The 21679-nt window shown below is 36.9% G+C and overlaps 1 protein-coding gene and 1 long non-coding RNA gene across 4 annotated transcripts in view; one reads left to right on the top strand and one right to left on the bottom strand.

The window, feature by feature from the left end:
* The window catches only part of sema5ba (sema domain, seven thrombospondin repeats (type 1 and type 1-like), transmembrane domain (TM) and short cytoplasmic domain, (semaphorin) 5Ba), a 215916-nt gene that overhangs the window by 156347 nt on the left and 37890 nt on the right, over positions 1 to 21679 (top strand). For all 3 annotated transcript variants that reach the window (XM_036209693.1, XM_036209692.1, XM_024286265.2), the window contains exons 10-12: positions 7238 to 7373; positions 9436 to 9643; positions 9714 to 9921. In XM_036209693.1, coding sequence (XP_036065586.1) covers positions 7238 to 7373; positions 9436 to 9643; positions 9714 to 9921 — 552 coding nt within the window. The remainder of the gene's footprint in view (positions 1 to 7237; positions 7374 to 9435; positions 9644 to 9713; positions 9922 to 21679) is intronic.
* Positions 1723 to 3563, bottom strand: LOC118597933. Its single transcript, XR_004946960.1, has 2 exons — positions 3005 to 3563; positions 1723 to 1949 (listed from the first exon to the last, which is right to left on the bottom strand). It is a non-coding gene; the product is annotated as an uncharacterized LOC118597933 (long non-coding RNA).

Genomic DNA, 21679 nt, shown 5'->3' with positions numbered 1-21679 from the left:
AAATATGAGTAATGTGAATCTTATTATTTTTTTATCTACTGCTGTAAAGCCTCATGATGCCAAAAGAATTAGCATTTCACTCAACCCCCTTAACTTTTGTCTTGATTAGTTTTTAATGTACTCGGAATGGGACTTTTTGGGCCATTTGCCATGAGATTGTTAAAAATAAAATTGATGTATTGATTATTCTGCTGGACACTTTTCAATTTCTAGTTTCCGTCATTGTAATGTCTTTGCTGAATGGACCCTTTTAGCTATTTTGCTGTGATTCAGGTCATCCCAAAGGTAAAGCATTTTTCTTAATTTGGTTTTAGCTGCAGTGTTATCTTACAGGGAGAAAATTGATGTATTTACTGAAAAGTGTGGAGTCAGTTAGACCTTTTGGTGCTTTTTCTGCACTAAGGGAGAGAAACAATTAATCTTTAAGGGCTTTTTAAAAAAAAAATGTGTAAATTAGCTCATTGTTAAAGCTCTTTAAAGCCAGAATTTATTCAAGCCGGTCCTGGCCGATTTAGAGCAATTATAGTGAGCGTTTCCATTGAATGTCGGACCATCGAGGTGCATGTAGGATGTAGTCCAATGACGTAGCTGCACCTACAGCGGTTCTCTGTATTCAGATTCGACGTGTCTCCTGACCCTAACTCCAGAATACAGCCGGAGAGAGGATAACACTTTCAGCTTTGTTCTTGAGTCCTCATGGGATGACAGTAGCTCTGCTCTAACTGGTCCATTCCATTCTTACTATGGACCTCCAACCAACGGGGGACCAAAAATGGTAGGATCAGTCCGGCCTACTGGGTTCATTTTATAATGGAAACACTTAATGTACCGGTCCGGTCCAGTCCGCTCAATGGAAGCAAGGCATAAGAGACCCTTGAAATAAATAAGTTCAGCAAAATAACAACTAAATTAGCAACAGTTACTATTTTATTTTCCTTTGCAAAAACAAACTAAAACAGATTTAATTCCATGTTTTCCCTTTTTATAGTTATTTTGCATCAAATGCATAGTTCCACTAATCAAAGTTAATGACATATTAGCAAGCACCTTCAAGTGTAGCTGCAGATTAGCGGAGATGTTATTTTTTTCCTCCATATTTATTACAACGTGAAAACATTTAATCATCTTTCCAGCGATCTGGCTGCATGAGTCGAGCACTGCTTATAACTGCAGAGCATGTAAACATAGAAAAAGGGAGCAGCATCTGTCTGAGGCACCCCGGCATTCAGCTTGACAGCTCTCACTGATGGCACAGACGGGCTTGTCAGTAATTCTCCCTTGGTACTCATAATCTCTTTTTTTTCCCCTTCTAAGCTAAAAGTGCTCTTTCAGGTCCCAACACAGCATAAAGGAGTTGACTTAGAAAAATAAAAGATTCAAGAGTCTAAAACCAAGAGGACTACTTCCATATTGTGCTTGTCAGATTTGTATCAAAAACAGGCAATAATTTAAGCTACTAGATGCTTGGTTCAAACAAAAGTTTTTGTGAGATGAGACAAAAAGGAGAAACAACATTTTTGAATGAGAGGAGATGTGATGGAAGGACTGAGAGCATGCAGGATGTGGATCAAAGGAGATGGATGAGAACACAGAAGAAGCTTGGATCTCAGTGAAGAGACCATAAGCCTCACTAGGAAAGCACATTTGATTTAGAATTACGTAGCTGGAAACCTTTTACTTTTTTTCTGATAGTACTACTGGCGATTTGCCACGAAAACACTCTTTTTTTTTTTTTTTCCTGCTGATCTGATAGCACCAGCCATGTGTCAGTGTCTGCCGTTTTAAACTGGTACAATCCTTTCCTGAGGAGTCCAGGGTTTGACAGATGAGCAGCCAATGGCAACAGCAGCTCTTTTCTGGACACTCATGTAGAATTCACGAGGCTCAATCTGTTCCCCAGCCAGCAGCAGTGCTCATGCCCGTCTGATCTCAGGAGAGGCTGCAAACTCCTTTCAGACACAAACCAGAAGAGAATAAGGAGAAAAAATGTCTTGCTGTGTACGTGGAAGGCATATTACCATTCAGTCATTCTACGAAATTATTTTTTTTTAGCTCAGATGATGAAAAAAGAGAGAAGAGAACAAGTTTGGATAAATTGAAAACCCACTCGAATGAAAATGGTGTTTTTAACATGTTCTTGTGCCATTTTTCTGATGATGTATGAAACAAAATTAGCTTAAAATTTCATTTTTGGGTATGCCTTAATTCAAATCAATGTGAATCAGGAGCAGACAAATAAATGTTGTTTGAAAAAGATCGTATTTGTGACAGAAATTTGTGAACATGAAGCTCCCTGCTCTCTTCCATTTGCTGACAAATAGATCCATGTGCGTCTTCGTTTTCCTCGTCTGAGCTGCCATCTTGCTGAAAACAGCTGGATAGTGCCAATATTTCTCACCATTTTTGTTGCATCGGAAATGTTAAGTTAGGGTTGATGGGAAGCGGGGGCAGGCTTACTTAGCACCAACAGTCCTGCCCACATCTAGAAAACAACAGTTTTTTTTTTAATTGTGGCAAAAAATGGGATAATCATAATAAAAAAAACACCTCTACAATAGATCAAAAGATGGTCGGTGTGGGACTTGAAACATTGAACCATATAAGGAAAACCAATTCTGGCTAGAGTAGACAAATCTTATGAATAATTTACTTTGTGTTTGATTATAGTCATCATGACGGCCCTGAACTTAACCAGAAAGCAGCTGTGCAGCAACAGTAAACAGCATGAGAAATGTCAGTCAAATGAAACAGACTTTCAGCCCCTCTATAAAGCTTCCCCAAATGACCCAAAACATATGGGCTTCCTCCATTAGTGAGAGCCATATCCTTTCATTGCAGCTGGCTTTTTCCCTCCCTTTACAGTGTGCAGCGACACGTTTTTAAAGTAGAGTTGACAGAATTCTGCACAGTGTCAGACTCAGAGGCAGAGACAGGATTTTGGTCAAACTGGAGTTGTGGTTCAGCCACACGCTCACGTTTTAACTTCATGTTCTGTGAAACTCACTTTGAGCTTGGAAAAGTGCAGGCTGCTGTGGTTGAACCTCAGTGAATGCATCTCATTAGCCTGTGGTCTCTCCCAGTTAGCTTTAGTTACTGGCGGCTCACCGCTGCTGCAGCTGCTCAGCCATCTACACTTTGACTTTGCCTCCCAGCCATTTTCCTTTTTTAAAAAAAGGTAAAAAAGTTGTTTCACTCCATTCTGAAAGCTGTTTAACTCCACAGCCTGCATGTCAGTCAAGGATCACCTGCCTGACTTCAGTGTTCATCCAGGACCCTGTCTGCTATTTGGGAGCTCAACTCCTTAGTGGTGGTCAAATATTTATGAAGCAAAAACACATTTCCTTTTAAAATTATATTATCATTTTAATTTAATCCTTTGTAGTACGTAGCTTTAAAAAAAAACAAATCAACTTTGTCATTTTCCTAATTTAAACTGTTTTTTGTGACGCTTTCATCTTTTCCGCACATCTCCAGCTTCTTATTTAAAGACACATTTTTGACTATAATACACAATAATTCCATAATAAACCAGAAACTGTCCAAAAATCTGAATGCCGAGTGGTCAGTAGATGCATTTCTATTACATATTTGATGTGAATAACCACAAACCATCTTACATGATAAGTCATTTAAAAACATGGCGACATATGTGAACAATACAGCACTAGCGCTTGTCATCCTCTATCAAAAGTGACGTTTGCGTCTGTGGGAACAGCTATGGATGAAGAGATTTCAGGAAATCATGATTGGTGATTTTACGGAAGAGCTGTGGATCAAACAATTCCATATGAGACGCTCAACGTTTGATAAGCTGTGTGATGCTGTTGGGACTTAGACCTTTTGGTGCTCCCGTTGCTAAGTGTGGTATCTGGTTGCTGGTCATGTGACTCATTTAATTTGAAAAAGGTTTAGCAACATATCTCAATTTCGCCTTTAACACCACCTCCTGAACACAAAAATGTTTTTAAATCAGTGCAAGTTTTTGATTTTTCATGTTTTTTTTTGCCATAAAAGATATTATGTTTTGTATTTTTTCCTAAATAAACTTTCGTTATCCAGGGCAAAAATGGACAGTGAGGTCATCAGTGGTGTTAACATGTGTAATCACATGGATATGTCACCTTAAATATAAAGTTTTATTTTGAAATTACAAGAGAAGTTTTTTTTATTTTGAAACCCCGGACCCAATCATTCACTCATTTAATTTCACAAAATGTGTTTCCGTTGCAGTTGTGCAAAATATGTCAATTTTGATATTCCTCAAAAACCACCTCCTCAAAGTCCAAAAACTGTTTCAATTCAATTTTTTTCCCATTTGGGTATTCCATTAGGATAATTTATTATCACAAATCCAATTTGCACAATTTCATAGCATATGGAAATGCTGTTATTGCTGTTTTTTTAACTGCAAAAAAAAATTAAAATCAAACAGTTTTTATGTTTTAAAGCAAATGATAAAGCATGTAGAAGCCAAACAGAAATGTACAAACCCACAAAAAATCAAATACTTGGTCAAAACTTTATGGAAAATGTCTAAAAAAAAACTAAGCAAAACTTCACTGAACTATTTTCAAAGTTCCAAGGATTTATTCGAAGGGCTATCACAAACATTGCTGCATTTATTTGAAATAAAAAAATTCAAAACAAAATATTCATGTTAAATTTTTAATAAAACAAAAATGTTGATGGGGGCTCAATTTCATTCCTATGTCATTGTCAACATAATGTGTGACTTTATTTATTTATGCATCTATTTATTTACAAAAAGTGAAGGTAGAAGATGAAACTACAATAATAATGTCATGGAGTGATTAAAAAAAGCATTACATCCTATAGCTTGCTTAGATGACATATTGATAAAAATAAGAATCTCATTTCATACAAGCATTGACTAAAATGCAATTTACAAATATTCTGGAGAAATATCTACACAAGCAGCTGCACTGACTAAGTAAAATCAACTTTTGAAGGCCCTGAAAGCATATTCTATTTGTGCAAAAAAAAATATGTTTTTTGCTTTTTAAAAGACAAAAATGTTTGCCTATAACTTCACTGTTCCGTAACTATTGATTAGTTTTTTTGACCATCCATAAATGTATAATGTTTTTGTTTTCCGACTGTAGAAAAAACAGCTCTAAAAAAATTAGTCTGTGAGGTGCATCACCAAAACTTGGACCTTGTAATTACACAGTATTCTTTCCCAGAATTTAGTTGAGTAAAAAATGAAGGAAATAATAAAGTTTTAAAAAGAGAAGCAATTATCAGTCTCTAAATTAGCACTTCACACAAGCTGCCAAAAAAACTCACATAAAAAAGCTCATTCTTCAAGTGTTTTTCTCTGCTGTTTATTGACTTATTCAGAGGAAAATTATTCCAGCCACATTTCCCATTATGCCATTATTAAAACGCTGTTCTGTCCTACTTTTATAAGTGAAAAAGCGATGGAGTGCTCATCCAACTCTTTCAATACGCCCCTTTATCTGTTCTCTATAGCTTTCACATTGGTGTTATCAATTACTCTCTATGCAGTCTTCAGTCAGTATGCTGCTACACTCTGCTCACAATGTGTCTTTTCTATAAGTTTGCTTTATTTTTTAACAAATGTGGAAAAATATGCATTTGGTGGCAGATAAAAGACCTGCTAACTTGTTTTTAGTAAAAAGAACAACCCACCTTGTTCACATTTGTGTGTATTTGCACATAAAAATGTGTGTATCGTCCTTGAATTAAGCTCACTGCTGTCTTCATTTATTGTTCAGTATTGATCGCTGGATTTAGCCCCCAGCCAAATACACATTCACTGTTGGGTGCAGGAAAAAGAAGTTGGATAAAAAATGGTAAATGGAGTATACTTGTATAGCGCTTTCCTACCTTCCTTGAAGGCCCAAAGCGCTTCACAGTCACAGACCCGTTCACACTGATGGCGGCTACGCTGCCAACACTGGCGCCAACCTTCCACCAGAGGCAAGGTAGGGTTCAATGTTCAGTGATAGGGTTTAGGCGAGCAAGGCGGGAATTGAACCCGCAATATTCTGATCAGGAGTCGACCGCACTACTACTGCTCCACAGCTGTCCCAGAAAAGAGGAAATTCATGATAAAATAGTTTTCATGTCATGATTACTAATGTGCTTTTATTTGCTACCATCGTTTTATGACCTTTGGATTTGGAAATGGCTCATTTCAAGCACTAAAAACATAAATAACATTAAAGAAGACAACAGAAATATGTTTCTATACAGAGATAAATCAATTGTTCAGAAAATATGTACGCATACAAGACTATGGACACATATCCCATAATGCCACTGCACGGCGACCTAAATGCACTTTCCCCCTGCGAAGAGGACCTGGTGGCAGACAAGATGGTGGCTGAAAATCATTAGCCGGAAAGTGAAATTTCCAAACATTATTACCAAAAACAAGAGTATTTTCCGACTGAAATGTGCGGCGTGGGGGTTGATGTTCCGGTTCTGGACTTCCTTTCGGTTAAAGATTTTTAGCCGCCATCTTGTCTGCCACCAAGTCCTGCTCTGTTTTTCAGCCAATTTGGCAGGCGGCTGCATGGCGGTATTTGTAACTGGGTGGCAGCAGTCGCATTTTTTACACACCGCGTGGTGGCGGCGGACGTTTTAAGTAAAAATTTACGGCAACTGGACAATTTTTCTCTATAAGTTGACATCAGTCAGTGGACGCCTTTGAGATTGTGTGATGGCAGTCCAGTGTCAGGAGGGGATGAAGCTGGGCGGCCTCAGATTGGACGATGTGTAAATGTCTTAAATGGACAGCAGGCGTCCATATCAAGTGTTACCAGCTCCCAGGTAGTTCAAGAGTAGATGGAAAGCGGGCCATTTTGCAGGCCTGACTGCTGTCTACGTTCATGATCCAAGGGTACATAAGCCCAAAGGTTTTCCAAACAATCGGGAAGCGGCATGAAATCTCGAAGATTCTGGCGATGCCTCCCCATTGCACTGTGGCAGTTGTATTTGTGACTGTAGCATTAATGATTAAATTGTAATTACTACTAATCATGAATTAACAAATTAGCACTATACAAACCATACATGACACATTGAATCAATTTAATATTAGGTTTGTCAAAAGGAGTTTAATTAGGAACCAAATTAATATAATCCCACCCCAAATATCCTTTACTTTTTCTTTTTTTAATAATTTTCCGTTTTTTGAAAGTGATCCTGAAGCCTTCTGTCTGCCTCTCCTCTGTCCCTCCCTTTATAGCAACAGCATTGCAGCATCTGCCGTGTGTGCATTCAACCTGAGCGCCATCACCCAGGCCTTCAATGGACCTTTCCGCTCCCAGGAGAATCCGCGCTCCACCTGGCTTCCCACGCCCAACCCCATCCGTGACTTCCAGGTCAGATTCTCCCCGCCATGGGGTTGTTCTGACATCAGCTTTATCAATCAACTGTAAAACCCTCATTAAAATCAAATATAATGTTAATGAAAAGCATAATCAGCCCACTGATGAGTGTCTGCATTACATCGCCAACAACATGGCGAACAAATGAACACAAGCAGCATTCTCTTTGAACATTGTATTTCAGCAGAGAAGATGTCAGAGCAGAGGGATTGGATCTGGTGCTATAGGCATGTCGGAACTGGCACAGCTAAGAAAATGAGGCAAACGACAAATAGCTGCAGGCGGAATGCAAGCCATTTTATCCTCACATTAGGCTGATACAGCCTATTACATTCTAGCTTTGTTTTCACTGATACATGATGTCAGGGAGGCAATAAGCCCTTCATATACCCAGCAGCTTATCAGTGGTTCCAGGTAGAGCCCTGGTGGGCAGTTAAACTGTTTCTCCTGAGAATGAAGACACTTGTGTTCTTTAATCTTCTGCACATGAACTCATTTCACTTTATACACTCATGACTGTGGAGGAGCGCCGTTTTCCCAAATTGATGCTTCTGTTTAAAACAATCCCGGAACTATACATTTTAAAAGGTGGTGGAGAACAGAGAAGGCGGTTTTATTTGTCATCTGGGTGCACTGATAGTGCTTTTAGTAATTTATATATATATGAAAATCTCAGACCGTTCTTAATTATGGTAAATAAGAATATAACTTATATTTAAAATAAAAATTAAATCTGAAATGTATGTAGTTATAAAAAGAATAAACATTTCTATAAATAAGTTAAAAAAATAACTTCCTAAATTTAAAATGATACAACAAATTTAACTTTTGAAAGATGTGTAACATAAAATGAAAATGATGAAAAGATGAATTTTTTCTAATAAAAAGCTATTAATAGTTTGATTTATAGGCAAAAAAAGTATTTAATGTTAGGAATATATATTGATTCATGTAATTTTACCATATGCTGCACCACAACTTTAAGATTCTGAAACATTTTAAAGAAAAAAAAAACAGATTAAGTTGTTTTATCAGTTGTTTCCCAACCAGTTACATTGTCCAATGGTGCATTTTTATTTAAAAACTTTATTTAGTAAAAAACTTGGGATGTTTAAACATTTTTTTAGGTTAGTGACACAAATAAAACGAAAACAGTGATGAGTGCTTTGTATGGAATCAGAAAAGTCATGTTAATTAATTACAGACATATTATTTAGTTTTCTATAACTTTAATCTAATTTACAGCTATTTGCATCCTCAAATATAAAAACAAGGGTCCAACTGTTTACTTCCATGAGCATTTTATTTGTACTCATCTGGAAACGGCGGTCTGATGTCACTCTTGGTGTTCCGGATGTGATGTCATCATTGCCCATTTGATTATTCCACAGTAAACTGTGCAATAAGGCATGTCAACATTATGATTATGCTAAAAAGAAGATTGTGGTCAGTATTTCTTAATTACTCAGAAAAGTGTTCCTAGTGTTTTTTGATACATTCAATTCGACCAAAAGTTTAGTTTGATATTTGAAAAAATATCCCTTAGTGGTGTTCAAGTAAAGGTTGGAAGTTTGTTATAATAAGAACAATAAAAAACTTAATTAGGCCTCTTTTTTTGTTGTGTTTTGATCCTTTACTGTGCTACAATGTCACTAATTTAAATGAAAATACCTCAAAAAGCAGAATTTTACTGCAATTCTTTGCTTAGATTAAATAATATACTAATATTAGATTTAAAATTACAGGTTATGATAAATTAATCTAATAAAACATTAATTTCATAACAGCACTAATTTAAATATATGTCAAAATCTCACAAATTGCCCCAGAATATTAATTTTTCTACCAGTTTTTTACTTAAACTGAATGATCATATAGTGTGAAATGCTTAAATTGTACTTAAATTGAATTCATACAAAAGTATATCCAGGTTAGATGCCATATCATATAATCTGTGGTATTTACATTTGCTGTTGGAATCAGAAACATGCCCTCTGATCACTGTATCTGCTTCAGCGGCCCCTCTGCCATCTCACCGTCTGTCTCTCATCTTCAGTGTGGAACTATAAGCGATCGGGGTCCCAATGAGGGCTTGACAGAGCGCAGTCTGCAGGATGCTCAGCGGCTCTACCTCATGAACGACGTCGTGCAGCCCGAGTCTGTCGATCCGCTCGTCATGCAGGATGACGTTCGCTTTTCAAACCTGGTTGTAGACATCGTTCAGGGAATGGACACCCTCTACCACGTCATGTACATCAGCACAGGTTGGTGACAAAGACGACTTCATTTTTGCTTATCAACTTAAACTCACTCGCTCTCATTTTTTCGCTTTAGAATACGGCACTATTCTGAAAGCACTGGCGACATCCAACAAGAACTTGCAGGGCTGCTACCTGGAGGAGATGGAGCTCCTCCCACCAGGTGTGCGAGAGCCAATCCTGAGCCTTCAGATCCTGCACAGCGACAGATCTCTGTTTGTTGGGCTGAGTGACAGGGTGATGAAGATCCCTCTGGAGAGATGTGGCACCTACAAAACGGAAACGTAAGTAAAGAAAAAAAAATTCTACTCACTAGAATCACACAGTGGGACATGAAAGTGAATAAAAGCTTACGCCACTAAATAAACAATGAGGGTATCCAGGGTATTATGTGTAGCGAAAAGAGCAAATAATCCAAATATACCAAAAAAAAGGCATTATTCATGTTAGGGTAAATTTCATTGGACTATTTCTTTTGAGTTTGTAGTGTGCAGGCTTACATTAAACGACAATATGAACACTTTAATATCAAGTAACAAACTGTAAGATGTTTTAGGCATGAAGCACTGATTTCTATAAATTATTTGTAATTTCTACTTGATAAACTTTTTGAATCAAATACAAGGAAGTCTTTATAGTTTCTAGATAAAAGTTGCATGTAAAGCATTTTACAAGATAAAAAAACACTCTGTTTTCTATCATTCTCAGGAGCTTGGACTGTAGCTGCACCACTTGGTGGTCAGTATTTTGCAAAGCTGTGCAGAAAAAGACTCACTTGCAGGGAAAGCTTGAGAATTATTGCAGCACAAGAAATATCAGAGTTAAGAGGGTCACTGCAAACTAGCCAAATCTGAAAAACACACTTTTTTTTGGATTATTTTGGTCTTATGAGAAACTTTTCCTCCATCATTGTTCTTACTCAAAACAAGCTAAAATTTGGAGCAGTTTAAGTTAATATGCAGCCAACTTTTTAGACATCTTTCTAAGTTTGACAGTTAATAGAAAAGAAATTCATAATATCAAAAAAAATCTTTAATAAATGTAAAAATAAATAGATAAATCCCACTACAATCATTTTTCAGTCTAATAGTTTGTTTAGTGATTTAAATAAAGAAATACTCAGAAGCACAACTTTAATTGTAATTTATGTTAAAGGAGTCAACAATCTTTTATAGTCATTTCACCAAAGGGATGAAACAAAATTAGTGACTCTGGTCCAATCAGACCAGCCGTTTACAGTGCGAGTTTCACTGGAAAATAGAACCCGTATCAATGTGATACATAGACCTCAAACTATCATAATTCTATTCCTATGATTTAGCACAAAAAGAGGCACAAAAATGCCACAAAAACATGTTAAAAACACAGCATTTTCATTGGAGTGGGTCTTTAAAAACTGTCGTGCTCTTGTTGTGGAGTTTATTTGGAGTTAGTTTGTCCTCAGTTGAGGACAATTATCTGTCTTCGACAAGGATTAATGTCTGGAAGACCTCGGTAATCACTGAACTCCTTATGGGACGAGACAAATGATGAGGGCGGTATCTTTCACTGGTCATTAAAAGAAATAAATTAGAAATAAATGTGATGTGCTCTGGCTTTTATTTGACTTCTGTACAGTAGAGAAAGTTTTTTTCTTATTTTCTTTTTGGGATGCTTGTTTATTTCCTTCTTCTGAATCAAACCATTCAAGCACAAAATGCCAGCTTTCTGTCCAGGCCTTTCTTCTGTGCCATCTCCGTCTTTGGCGTTATTCATGTGAGAAACTCAGTCTCAAGGATGAGCCAAGAGGGGCCAAGCTCATTGGCTGTTTGTGCAACCTTCTGTATCTCATCAGCGCTCTCAATCAGGAGCCTCAGCTGGCCATCGCGGTCCTTCAAAGTCAGCTCCATTTTAGCATACAAATGGCTCGATGCAGCCTCGGCTGTGTGTCATTTGTGTGTGGGTTGGTGGTTGGACCAGTTCTCATTTGAGCGCCGCGTGATGAGTCAGCTTGCTATTTTTACTAACTCCAAACTCCTAGACACAGGAGGAGACACCTGCACACACACACACAAGGCAGGTAAGCGTTTGCATTAATAAGACGATGGTGACACACACAAGATTAAAGTCAGACATAAAGAGAAACAGGAAGCAAGAGAGAGAAGGCGCGACAAATAGAAAGAAAAAGCGGAGACTTAGAAGAGTGGGCCCCAAGGGCACCTGGGAGGAGGGAGGGGGTGAGGACAAGCTGCCCTTAATCTAGTTTGCAATATTCTGCTCACCTCTGCAGTTCACTCACGCTTACAATCTTTCAAATGCACTGCAGCTCGAGGCTTACTAAGCTGCAAAGTACAACAGATGTCAAACTTGTCGATTAGGGTCACATTTTGGCGCTTTGGTTGGACTCCAGGAAGTAGAGAAAGACAAATGGAAAAAGAGATAAAGTAATAATAAAGCACAATTGTGAGATCAAATAATTGATATACATTTAATAGCAGCTAGAATTCAGTTAAAATATTAAATGATAAAACACACTAGTTCCTTCTTTGCGCCGATGATTAAATCCTCCCAAAGTTAAAACATTGTTAATTAAAAGCGTTCATTTTGTAAAAAAAAAAAAAAAAATCATGTCATTTCTCAAAATAGCTGTGATGGAATTCTTCTTCTTTTTTGTCTCATTTAGTATTCATGAATGCATGACAGTTAAGGCCCATCCATCGTCCCATCTGCTGCTTGTCTGCCACCTTCCCCACTCTCTCCATGCAAACATGAGGACACCTGGTCTGGCGCTGTGTACCAGCGTCTGCCAACCACCACTTCTTATTATCAAGAAAGAAAAAAGTACAATTTCTGTACGATGGAAAGGTCTTTGATCACTTTAAGCTTTTATATCTTCCCCCAAAAAACAATTTCTCTTGTCTTGATATTCACTAAAAGTTGTTTTTTCACCTCATATACTTTACTGGAACATTTGAAGTTGAAGTTTATTTGATTGGTTGTATAAAATTAACATTTCATCACCTTTAAATAACAACCAGCATCAACCATAAATGAATGGACTGAAGCATCATTCTTATCAAAGCCCATCCAAAAGAAACTGTTTACACAGAAAGTTGACAAAGATGCCACAAACATAAAAAACAAAAATATAACCAAATACATATTCATATATATACACACATATACATGCATACTATATGTACACACACATATATTACAGATACATAAATAAATACATACTTATTTACTAATGCTAAATTAAATTTCACTTGTATTAACCTTTTTTTTTTTTACATTTAACCTACCTACTTTAGGAGTATTTACTGATTTAAGATCTTTATCCAAAGAATTTCAAGTTTTTTTTTTTCCAAAAACAGACATCTCCATTTTACATTTGTTCTAAAAGACCATAAATCTGAAACACAATATATTCAAAGGCTTTAGCTGAGTTTTAATCAGATTTTATAAAAGGTAGTGAGGGTATTAGTAAGAATTATATTGAAGAACGCCTTTAGATTATTCTAGAATCCGCTTTTAAATTGAGCAAACCTTTAAATACATTTTAAACAAAATAATTTTGGTCCAGTAATATAGACCTACTATGGTAGCAAAATGTCTTTTTTTTTTCTCGTCCCCTAAATATGCTTTGAAGGAGAATGCAACACATAATAATCAGATTATCACATGCTTCCTTGTCAATAATTGCTATTTAGGCACAATTTGATGATTAAAAAAACCCCAACCATGTTGATTTACATTTTTTTCAAATTGAAAGTTTAAATGAAAAAGTTTCACAAGTATTGAGATTCAAAACCATCAACCATTTCTAGTCTTCAGATTTCGGTTGTCTTTTGGTTTCTTTTGTGAAAAAATTGCAGTCAGTCTTGACCTGGCTCTTCTGCTCCTCCATTGTAGTTCTTTGGCTTTGTAGAAAAATGCTAACAATTTGAATAAATAATAGGTTTGAAGTTTTTGTAGATCTATTTTCAGTTAATTAAGTTTCATCATTTATGTTTGTACTTTCAAAATGTCAGATAACTGAGCAAAAATCGACAGTAAAAGGTTTAATCTTTTATAAAAGGGGTTTGGTATTACAATAACTTTATCTTGCTGCTGCTACATTTAGAGATTAGGCAAAAAAAAAGAATTTTAGACCAATGGTGTCATGTTTATATTCATTAGAAGGAGAAACAGGATGAAGCTGCACCAAAGTCATACTGGCAGAAAATACCATGTTTGACTTGATTATTTGGGATTTTTTATTCAAGTTAAGCAGGTGGATCATATTTAAACAGGATGTATTTTATTTTGAAAGGACTACTGTCAAAAAGTTAAAATTGTTATACATAGAAATGCACAATCTTGCTAAAATTCAATCATAGAAAATATGTAAAAGTTGTATTTTATAAATGAATGACTAAGTAGCCACAAAAATGTGAGATAAGTGTATTTTTTATATGTAAAAGTATGCAGTTCCTGTTGGGTTTTTGTCAATAAGAAACTGACCCAAATGGCTCTTTCAGCAAAAAAGGTTAGAGACCCCTTTTAGAGATCCCCAAGAGGTCAAGGGTATAGCTTGACCTCTTGGGGATAAATCTCATTCTGAGAGAAACGTTTTACCACTTGAGTCATAGAAAACAATATTCGTCTCTCATATTTGGGATCTTGATGGTATTAGGTAAAACTTTATTACTTCATGTAGAAGACGGCATCCATCACAGTGATCAGTGCAGATGTCAGTTTTAGTTTTCCTGGAGGATTTTCTTCTGTGCGTTCCTCAGACACCTGCCTATTATATGAAAAAGAGTCCAGATTTATACAATTTTTGCTCTAAAAATAAACACCCTGTCATTGTGTTCTGTCTGAATAAGTGAAATGGATTTCTGATCGACTCCTCCAGATTGTGTGAGGTTGTCCTTTTCATTTACAGTCTGCCATTCAAACCGGGAATAGCTGAGTGTTATGAGACACTTTTTTTTTTTTTTTTTTTTTTACCCTTCGGTCTAATAGCAGCTTAAAAGCATTACACAAAGCACTGCTTTTATCATCGCACACAAAAACAAATGTACAGCAGCTCATAGAGCAGCGTAATGAATTGATGCAGCGCATAATTTATACATTAACTCCAATAATCTGGGCTGTTAGAAAATGTCCAGCAGTTAATTGAGTGAAAGATGAAACGTGTCTGCACCGGCGTATAATGCAAACATCTGCTATTTATTGAAGCATTTGCTGACCTTTGCTCTTTCTTCACTGCAACACAAACGTCGTTTTTTGCTGCCATTTCTATACAGCTTTTGTTCCCAATGGAAAATGCAATCACGTTGAAGTGCCTATAATGTGTAGTTTTACTTAGTTATCCATCGATTTTAGCAGCTATAGCCAGCAGCTACATTTAGGTGTACAGCAAAAAAGTAGCTTCTTCAATTCAAACACAAGTGTCTTTTGTTCGTCTGTTAAACCCTTTTTAACAGCCGGGGGTTCACATCCTTTCAGTGATCGCTTTAGACAAACACAGCAGCTTGTGGGCTGCTTTGTGTGTGTGGGTGTACATGACTGTGTGTGTTTGTCCTCTATTTGTGGTAATTATATTTGACCTGGCCAATTGGCACCTCTGGCTAACAGCACCACTCTGTCCCCCACACGCCTCCTATCTCTCCATTTCACTCTCTGGGAAAAGTGATTTCTTTTGGCGTCAATAACTTGCTTGGTTAGCAGCAATCTTGCATCAATGTATTTATTTATTTTTTTACTTTCCTCAGGGGATACAGGTTGTTAATACAGGATCAAACTGCTAGAGTTGGTGTGACTTGGTTCTTATGACTTTCACAGAAGTTCTCAACTTTTTCTTTGACATTACTTAGTGTGTAGAATTGAGAAAGTAATTTTAAGACTGCTTTCATAGGCTTTATGTACAAAACATTAGAGGTGTAGGGAAAAATTGATTTGGTGATGTATTGCAAAATTTCATTTTTCGACACTTGTATCGATTTGAAACGCTGACAAGATAATATTTCATCAATTATTTATGAGCATCTTTAATATGCCAGAATAGAGCTGTTAACCTGGAGCAAGATTCACGATGTTTGCACCGCTTCCACATTTCACGCCAAGCTTCTTCCAAGTATAGGTTCATGTGCTAGTCCTGTGTAGCAACGTTCCAGTGTGGACACCTGATGCTAAAAGCGTGTTCAAGGAGGCGCGTCTCATTCTCGGTGTAAAGGTAGCATTAAGCAAGGAGGTGATATAACCTTTGTCCGAAGAACTGATGATGAAAAGAAGGTTGGGAGGGGATAATTAGAAATAAGAATGATGAATAGAAAGACAAAAAACACAAATGTGTTTTGAACCCGGACATTGACCCGTACAGGCCAAAAAATGGAACACTCTGTAGGATACAACTGCACCTCACCTATTTCAACCTTATTTCACCCTTCTGTGTCCTCTACGACCTGTCCCGTGCAATATTCCCGTAGAAAAAAAAATGTGCATCAACATCTTCTCTCTACAGACTCACTGGGCAGTCTGTGACTATATTATTCAGTACGTGCCCCTTACAGGTTTGCCCATTCCTCACCTGCAAACAGCACCTGTTAGGGCAGTTGTGACTTACACTTTGAGGAAAAGGAAACAGAATAATCAGACTTCCTGTAGTGACTGAACTGCTATGCCAAAACCAGTTTGCAGATATCTTTCCATAAACATCATGTTTCCTTGCAAGAGCTTCAATTGTATTGCAAGTTACAGTTTCATTTAGATTCAAAGGGCTTCAGTTCAATTTGCTCTGACTGAAATAAGCTTTTATGTGATGGTTTAGTTGTGATGCCAAGTGGGCTCAGTCTGCCAGCAAAGGTAGTTCAAAACAATGTAGAGAGAAGACAGAATGGCCATTAAGAAATGCATGTTGCCATAAGTAACTTTTTTATCTAAACCAAAAGTTTAGTGACAGTCAAACTGCAGACTTTATTGTTTTTCTCTGTATGAATGACGTTTACAGGCTGGTCTGCATAATTTACTGTAAACTTTGAGCGTCTGCTCCCCAACACCCCACCGGAGCTTCTTCCTGCTGAGTCTATATGACCAGAGAATACTCCGACACCGAGACAGAGAGACAGTGTTCACACAGTGGATGTATTTATTACTGCTCCAGAATGCTATTACTTTTATTACAAGCTGCGCTCGGGCAGAGTCTCAGAGTAATCATGTTGGTGTCTGCCTCAATTTCACCCTCTCCGTCTGTCTGTATTGCTTTCTAACTGCTTCAGAAAAAATATATCTTTTTTGACTTTTCAAAAATCTGAAAAAAATCTTTTATTGAATTTTTGTGCATTGTAGGACATTAGGACACTGGTATATTAAAAAGTTTTGCATATTTTATTTTGTATAACCCTAAATGTATTGTTTTTAGAGTGTGGCTCCCAGGTGAAGGCCCAGTAACTTGTTATGGGGAAGTATAGGGTCCTTGCTTTTCCTGTAATAATAATTTTATATATATTTTTAACTGTCTGTGGTCTGGTACCTCTTCCAGGACCAATTTCGATATACTCTGATGTGTTCTGGTACTAGCATTTGAAGTTGTTGTTTCACATTTTATTTTTTTCTCTACCAACATTAACATATGAATTCCTGTCTTCTTCCCATTGATGAGAAAGTGCACAAATTCTGCTTTTTTGGAACAGCCTTTTAGAGTACCACCAACCCTCATTTTTGTATCTTCATCCAATTTTCCTTCAGATTTGTAACAAAATCTTTTAATAAAATTCGAAAAACCAAGTCTCCATCAGAATTTCTGGAAAAAAAGCAAAAGAACTATCAAACACAACATCAAAGTGACACATTGAGTGGAATATAACATTTACATTGCATTCCTTTAGTCTGTATATGTGTATTAATGATCGTCTGCATGCTAATCTTGACTTAATTGTATTTGCACACGAGGTCTTAAATGTCATTTAAACTGGTGCTAAAAAAGTCTAAATTTAACAATCTTCAAAATTGCCGACATCTTATACCAGGTTCAACTAATTTACATTTTGATGTGAAAACTTTGCACATTTTATGAAAAATGTCTTGTAAAGGGTAAATTAATGGCAGAAAACAGAATTGAGCCTTTTGTATTTGAGCAAACATGTAAATTGGGCATTAAGCATACAATCTCTAGTCAATTTAACAATTTTTGCTGCATTGATTGCATTTTTAAAATAGTGTGAATGCTCTGAATTGAGGAATATCATTATATTAAGTATTGTGAAAAGTTTTTCAGGAGTCTTTTTCTTTTCATCAGTACATTTATATTAAAAAGCACATATAAAAGAAAAGAAAACAGGTAAATGGTGGACAAATGTATGTATCTGGTTTGTCAGATTAGTTGTTTGGAGAAAAAAGGCAGATTAAAAATGCTTACCATACGTTTCCATACAATGACTTTTCTATAAAATGTTCTAAAAACAAACACTATCAGTCTATCTGCACCACCATGTGCTGCCCAAGGCAACTTTACAACAATTCAATGTATCCTCCACAAAATATACCATTTTTGATGTCTACCCCATTATATAACACCTGTTTTTATATCTTTTATCCTTTGATGGTGCAATAATCTGTATGAGAATTGCATTTTATTACTTCAACATCTCTGGGGTCGCTTGCAGCATTTGTTCAGCGGGTCTGCAAAGTGTGAAGATGCAGGGAGATAAGAGAACTGCAACACAGTCTGAGGCTTTGAAAGAGCTGCAGTTGTTACCCTGTCTAAAGAAAAAAGGTCATCAAATAGTCATCACTATTACTTACTTTTATTGTCCTTGTTGCCAAATAATTAAAGTATTGATTGCCTTCATTCCTGAAAATGTATACAATATAATGTTGTGTCTAATGTAATGTTAAGTATGAGCACCACATAAAATGAGTAATAAAGATGATCGCTTTCCTTTAATCTCTACAAACTTAATAACTGCTTGTCTAATTGTGTCTAAAGAATGTCTCCTAAACTTAATCTTTCCTAAAAACCAAACAGTTTTTCAGCTACATAGCTGGCGATAATCAGGCTTTATAATCCCCTAATGGATCAATAAAGAGATCATTAATATGCAGGATTGACAATGTTGGTCAAATTTGTTGTCAAACTTTTCTTCCTCCTTATGACCTGGTACTATACCGTTTTATCCTGAGCCTAACTGGACTTGAAGAAGAAACAGCTTACAATTCAAGTTTGCAATTAATATTGGTCAAAAGTGATCCATATCTTAGTTGACCCTGAGATTATAATTTAAGGTATACAATAACAACTTCCTATTAAAAGTTAGTTGAAGTATTGTTTTAATGTCGAGCTGTAAAAGGTCCTGTAATAAAAGACATTTTTTTACAGCATTCACTCGTGATTTAAAATATCAATTACATCTCTGCATAAAAAATACTGTACAGCCATTTATCTCCAGATGCAAATCTGCCCGATGGAGTGTTATATGGGCTGGTGAGTGTTGCTTCTCAGTCTGTTTAAAAGTTAACAGACTGTGTTCTGTTTTAATACACTGAGCCACCATGCATGCAGCTTGCTAAAATAACTGCCAGCAACTGTATTGTACACACTCATGCATTCACTTGTGTATATCTTGTCCTGGAAGACCTCCAGAAAGTTACCCTCCTGATACGTCAGCTTTCTCACCAAAGCTAAATGTTTTCATCTCTAAGTATGGATTAAGTGCACTTTTTAGTACTACTGAATGACTTTTGTAGCCCTAAAACAAGAACGAATTCAACAATTCATTACAATTAGAATATATCTGTAACATTATGAGATCCTCGGGGTGTCTGTTCAAGCTCACCTTTTTTGCAGCTGTTACATCTAAGGGTGTTTTCAGACTGGACATACTTAGTTTGCTTAAAGTGAACCAGAGTTCACTTATCCTGATAATCTGGAACACATTTTCAGCCTGAATACTGCCAAGTGGACCGTGGTCTGGGACCAGGACCCACTCTCTGACCCATCTTTCGAGGTGGTCTTGGTTCGTTTCCAATCGTACTGAGCTCTGCTTCGCACTCAGAGTGGGACGACTGAAGCAAAACGACCTCCATAGCTGGTGGTCACGTGATGTAAACAGAGTAGGAATGAAGCAACCTATGAGTCACAAACACATGTAAAGCAGCGATTGTCGTGTTATAAAATTAGAGAAAATGGCTCCAACTGCTTACTTGTTAAAACCTTTATTTTGACACAGTAGAAAACATTTATTACATTCTTTTTTTGTGTCTCGTTACATGGCGCCTAAAAGCTACCTTTAACAGAATTATCTTAAATAATACGACAATGATGAGACATTGTCTCTTCGAAATTTGGTCGGATGAATACAGGCGGATTAAAATCAACTCTAAGGTTATATACATTGCTTCTCAACTTGTTTTCACGATAATCTATACGTCATAAACACTTATCAGTGTACCTTCTTGGCCGTCGTCTCCTCAGTAACCGCCTTGTATCCCTCCACCGTACTAAAGTAGCAGTAAAAACTAATATACCTGACCTTGATACAGACGTTCGAAATTGGTCAGCAAAATATAAAGATTGAATCAATGAACTATTGCGACAAGGATTAAAAAGTGCAGGATTTCTATAATTTCTGCCTTAGTTGCTTTGCTCATAATTCCTGGCGGATGACTGAAGAGATCTTTAGTCGTGTAGTTTTGTCTACAAGCTTTAGTTTGAAATACAAATGTCAGCTTGATAACGGTCTGAACTAAACACAGGGTCCAGGACTCGTTCCGGACCAGACGGTTTTTCCATTCTCAGTACACCCTAAGTTTACAGTATTTTATGCACTATAAGGTGCACTGTCAATTAATGGTCTATTGTTAAATTTATGTCATATATAAGGTGCACCAAACTATAGGTAGACACAAAACAGTCAAAGAGAAGTCCATCAGTCATTCTGACTCTATTAACTGTGTTCATGGTTACTCACATTAGCCACGCTAGAAGTGTTAGCCAAATTAGCATATTTATACCTGTATCTCCCAACCTTGTTTGCAACACGTGAAAAACAGACTGATACCACCAAAAAAATTAATGTGACTACGCTAACTCCCAACTTTGTTAGTAAAACGTAAAAAAAACCACACAATCCAACAGTGCTACACGTTAGCAACATTAGCGTATTTTCACAATAACACCCCACCAAACGTTTTTACAGAGCGCTGTGTAGCTCTAAAAACTGGTTCAGCTTTAGTAAGCACCAACCTAACTAATATATATTTGAGAATTATGAGACTTACTGTAGATTTTAAGGGAAAATAGGCTTAAATGTGCCTTCTAGTGCAAAAAATATGGTAAATCAAGTTGCTAAATCACATGCTTTCAGAATGTCTGGAAACAACTTGATATTTCCCCATTTTTTACAATGATTGAAAAGGCTAACTGTCCATCTCCGTAGTACAAATTGTTTTAATTATATTTTTTTCTTATTCTGAAAAGATTTCTAGAAAAAAGCATGTTTTCTTTGGTGTGCAAGGGGACTATTTTGTTCAACATCATGAAAAGCTGTGCTTTGCAAGACTCTAGTTTTAGTTGGGGAAAGGAAAAAATGTTGGCACTTTTTCCTTTACTCAATAGCTATTTACAATCAAACTGTGCTATATTAGACACAGCCAACCCATGCTGCAGAAGAGGATTTGGCTTCACCGTCCCTGTCAGGAGTGTTGTGGGCTGCCATTCAGCTTTGACAGGTCACGCATCGCTCGTCCCACCTCTGCCACTACCCCTGAAGGATACAGTGCAGAACAGAGGCAGAACAAAGTGTCTATCCGTTGTGCCTCCTCACACTTCACACAGCACTGCGAGGCAGGAAAAAAGGCTGCAATGAACAGCTGTGTGAATAGAGCTACTGTCTTGTTTTATGAATAGGACCACTTGAACATGAAGCGGGCTAAGGTCCAGCAGACATCCACTTTACTGAGCCACGGCTGGCCCACATGATGTGCTCTTATGAGTCATTAGCGCAGGAAGACATGAGAGCTTGCTTCCATGAAAAGGTCATGATGGGAGCTCAATGGAAAAGTGACTAATCAGGGATT

The sequence above is a fragment of the Oryzias melastigma genome, linkage group LG21 (genome assembly GCF_002922805.2).
Source record: "Oryzias melastigma strain HK-1 linkage group LG21, ASM292280v2, whole genome shotgun sequence".
NCBI lineage: Eukaryota > Metazoa > Chordata > Actinopteri > Beloniformes > Adrianichthyidae > Oryzias > Oryzias melastigma.
This window is presented reverse-complemented; position numbering and strand designations above follow the sequence as displayed.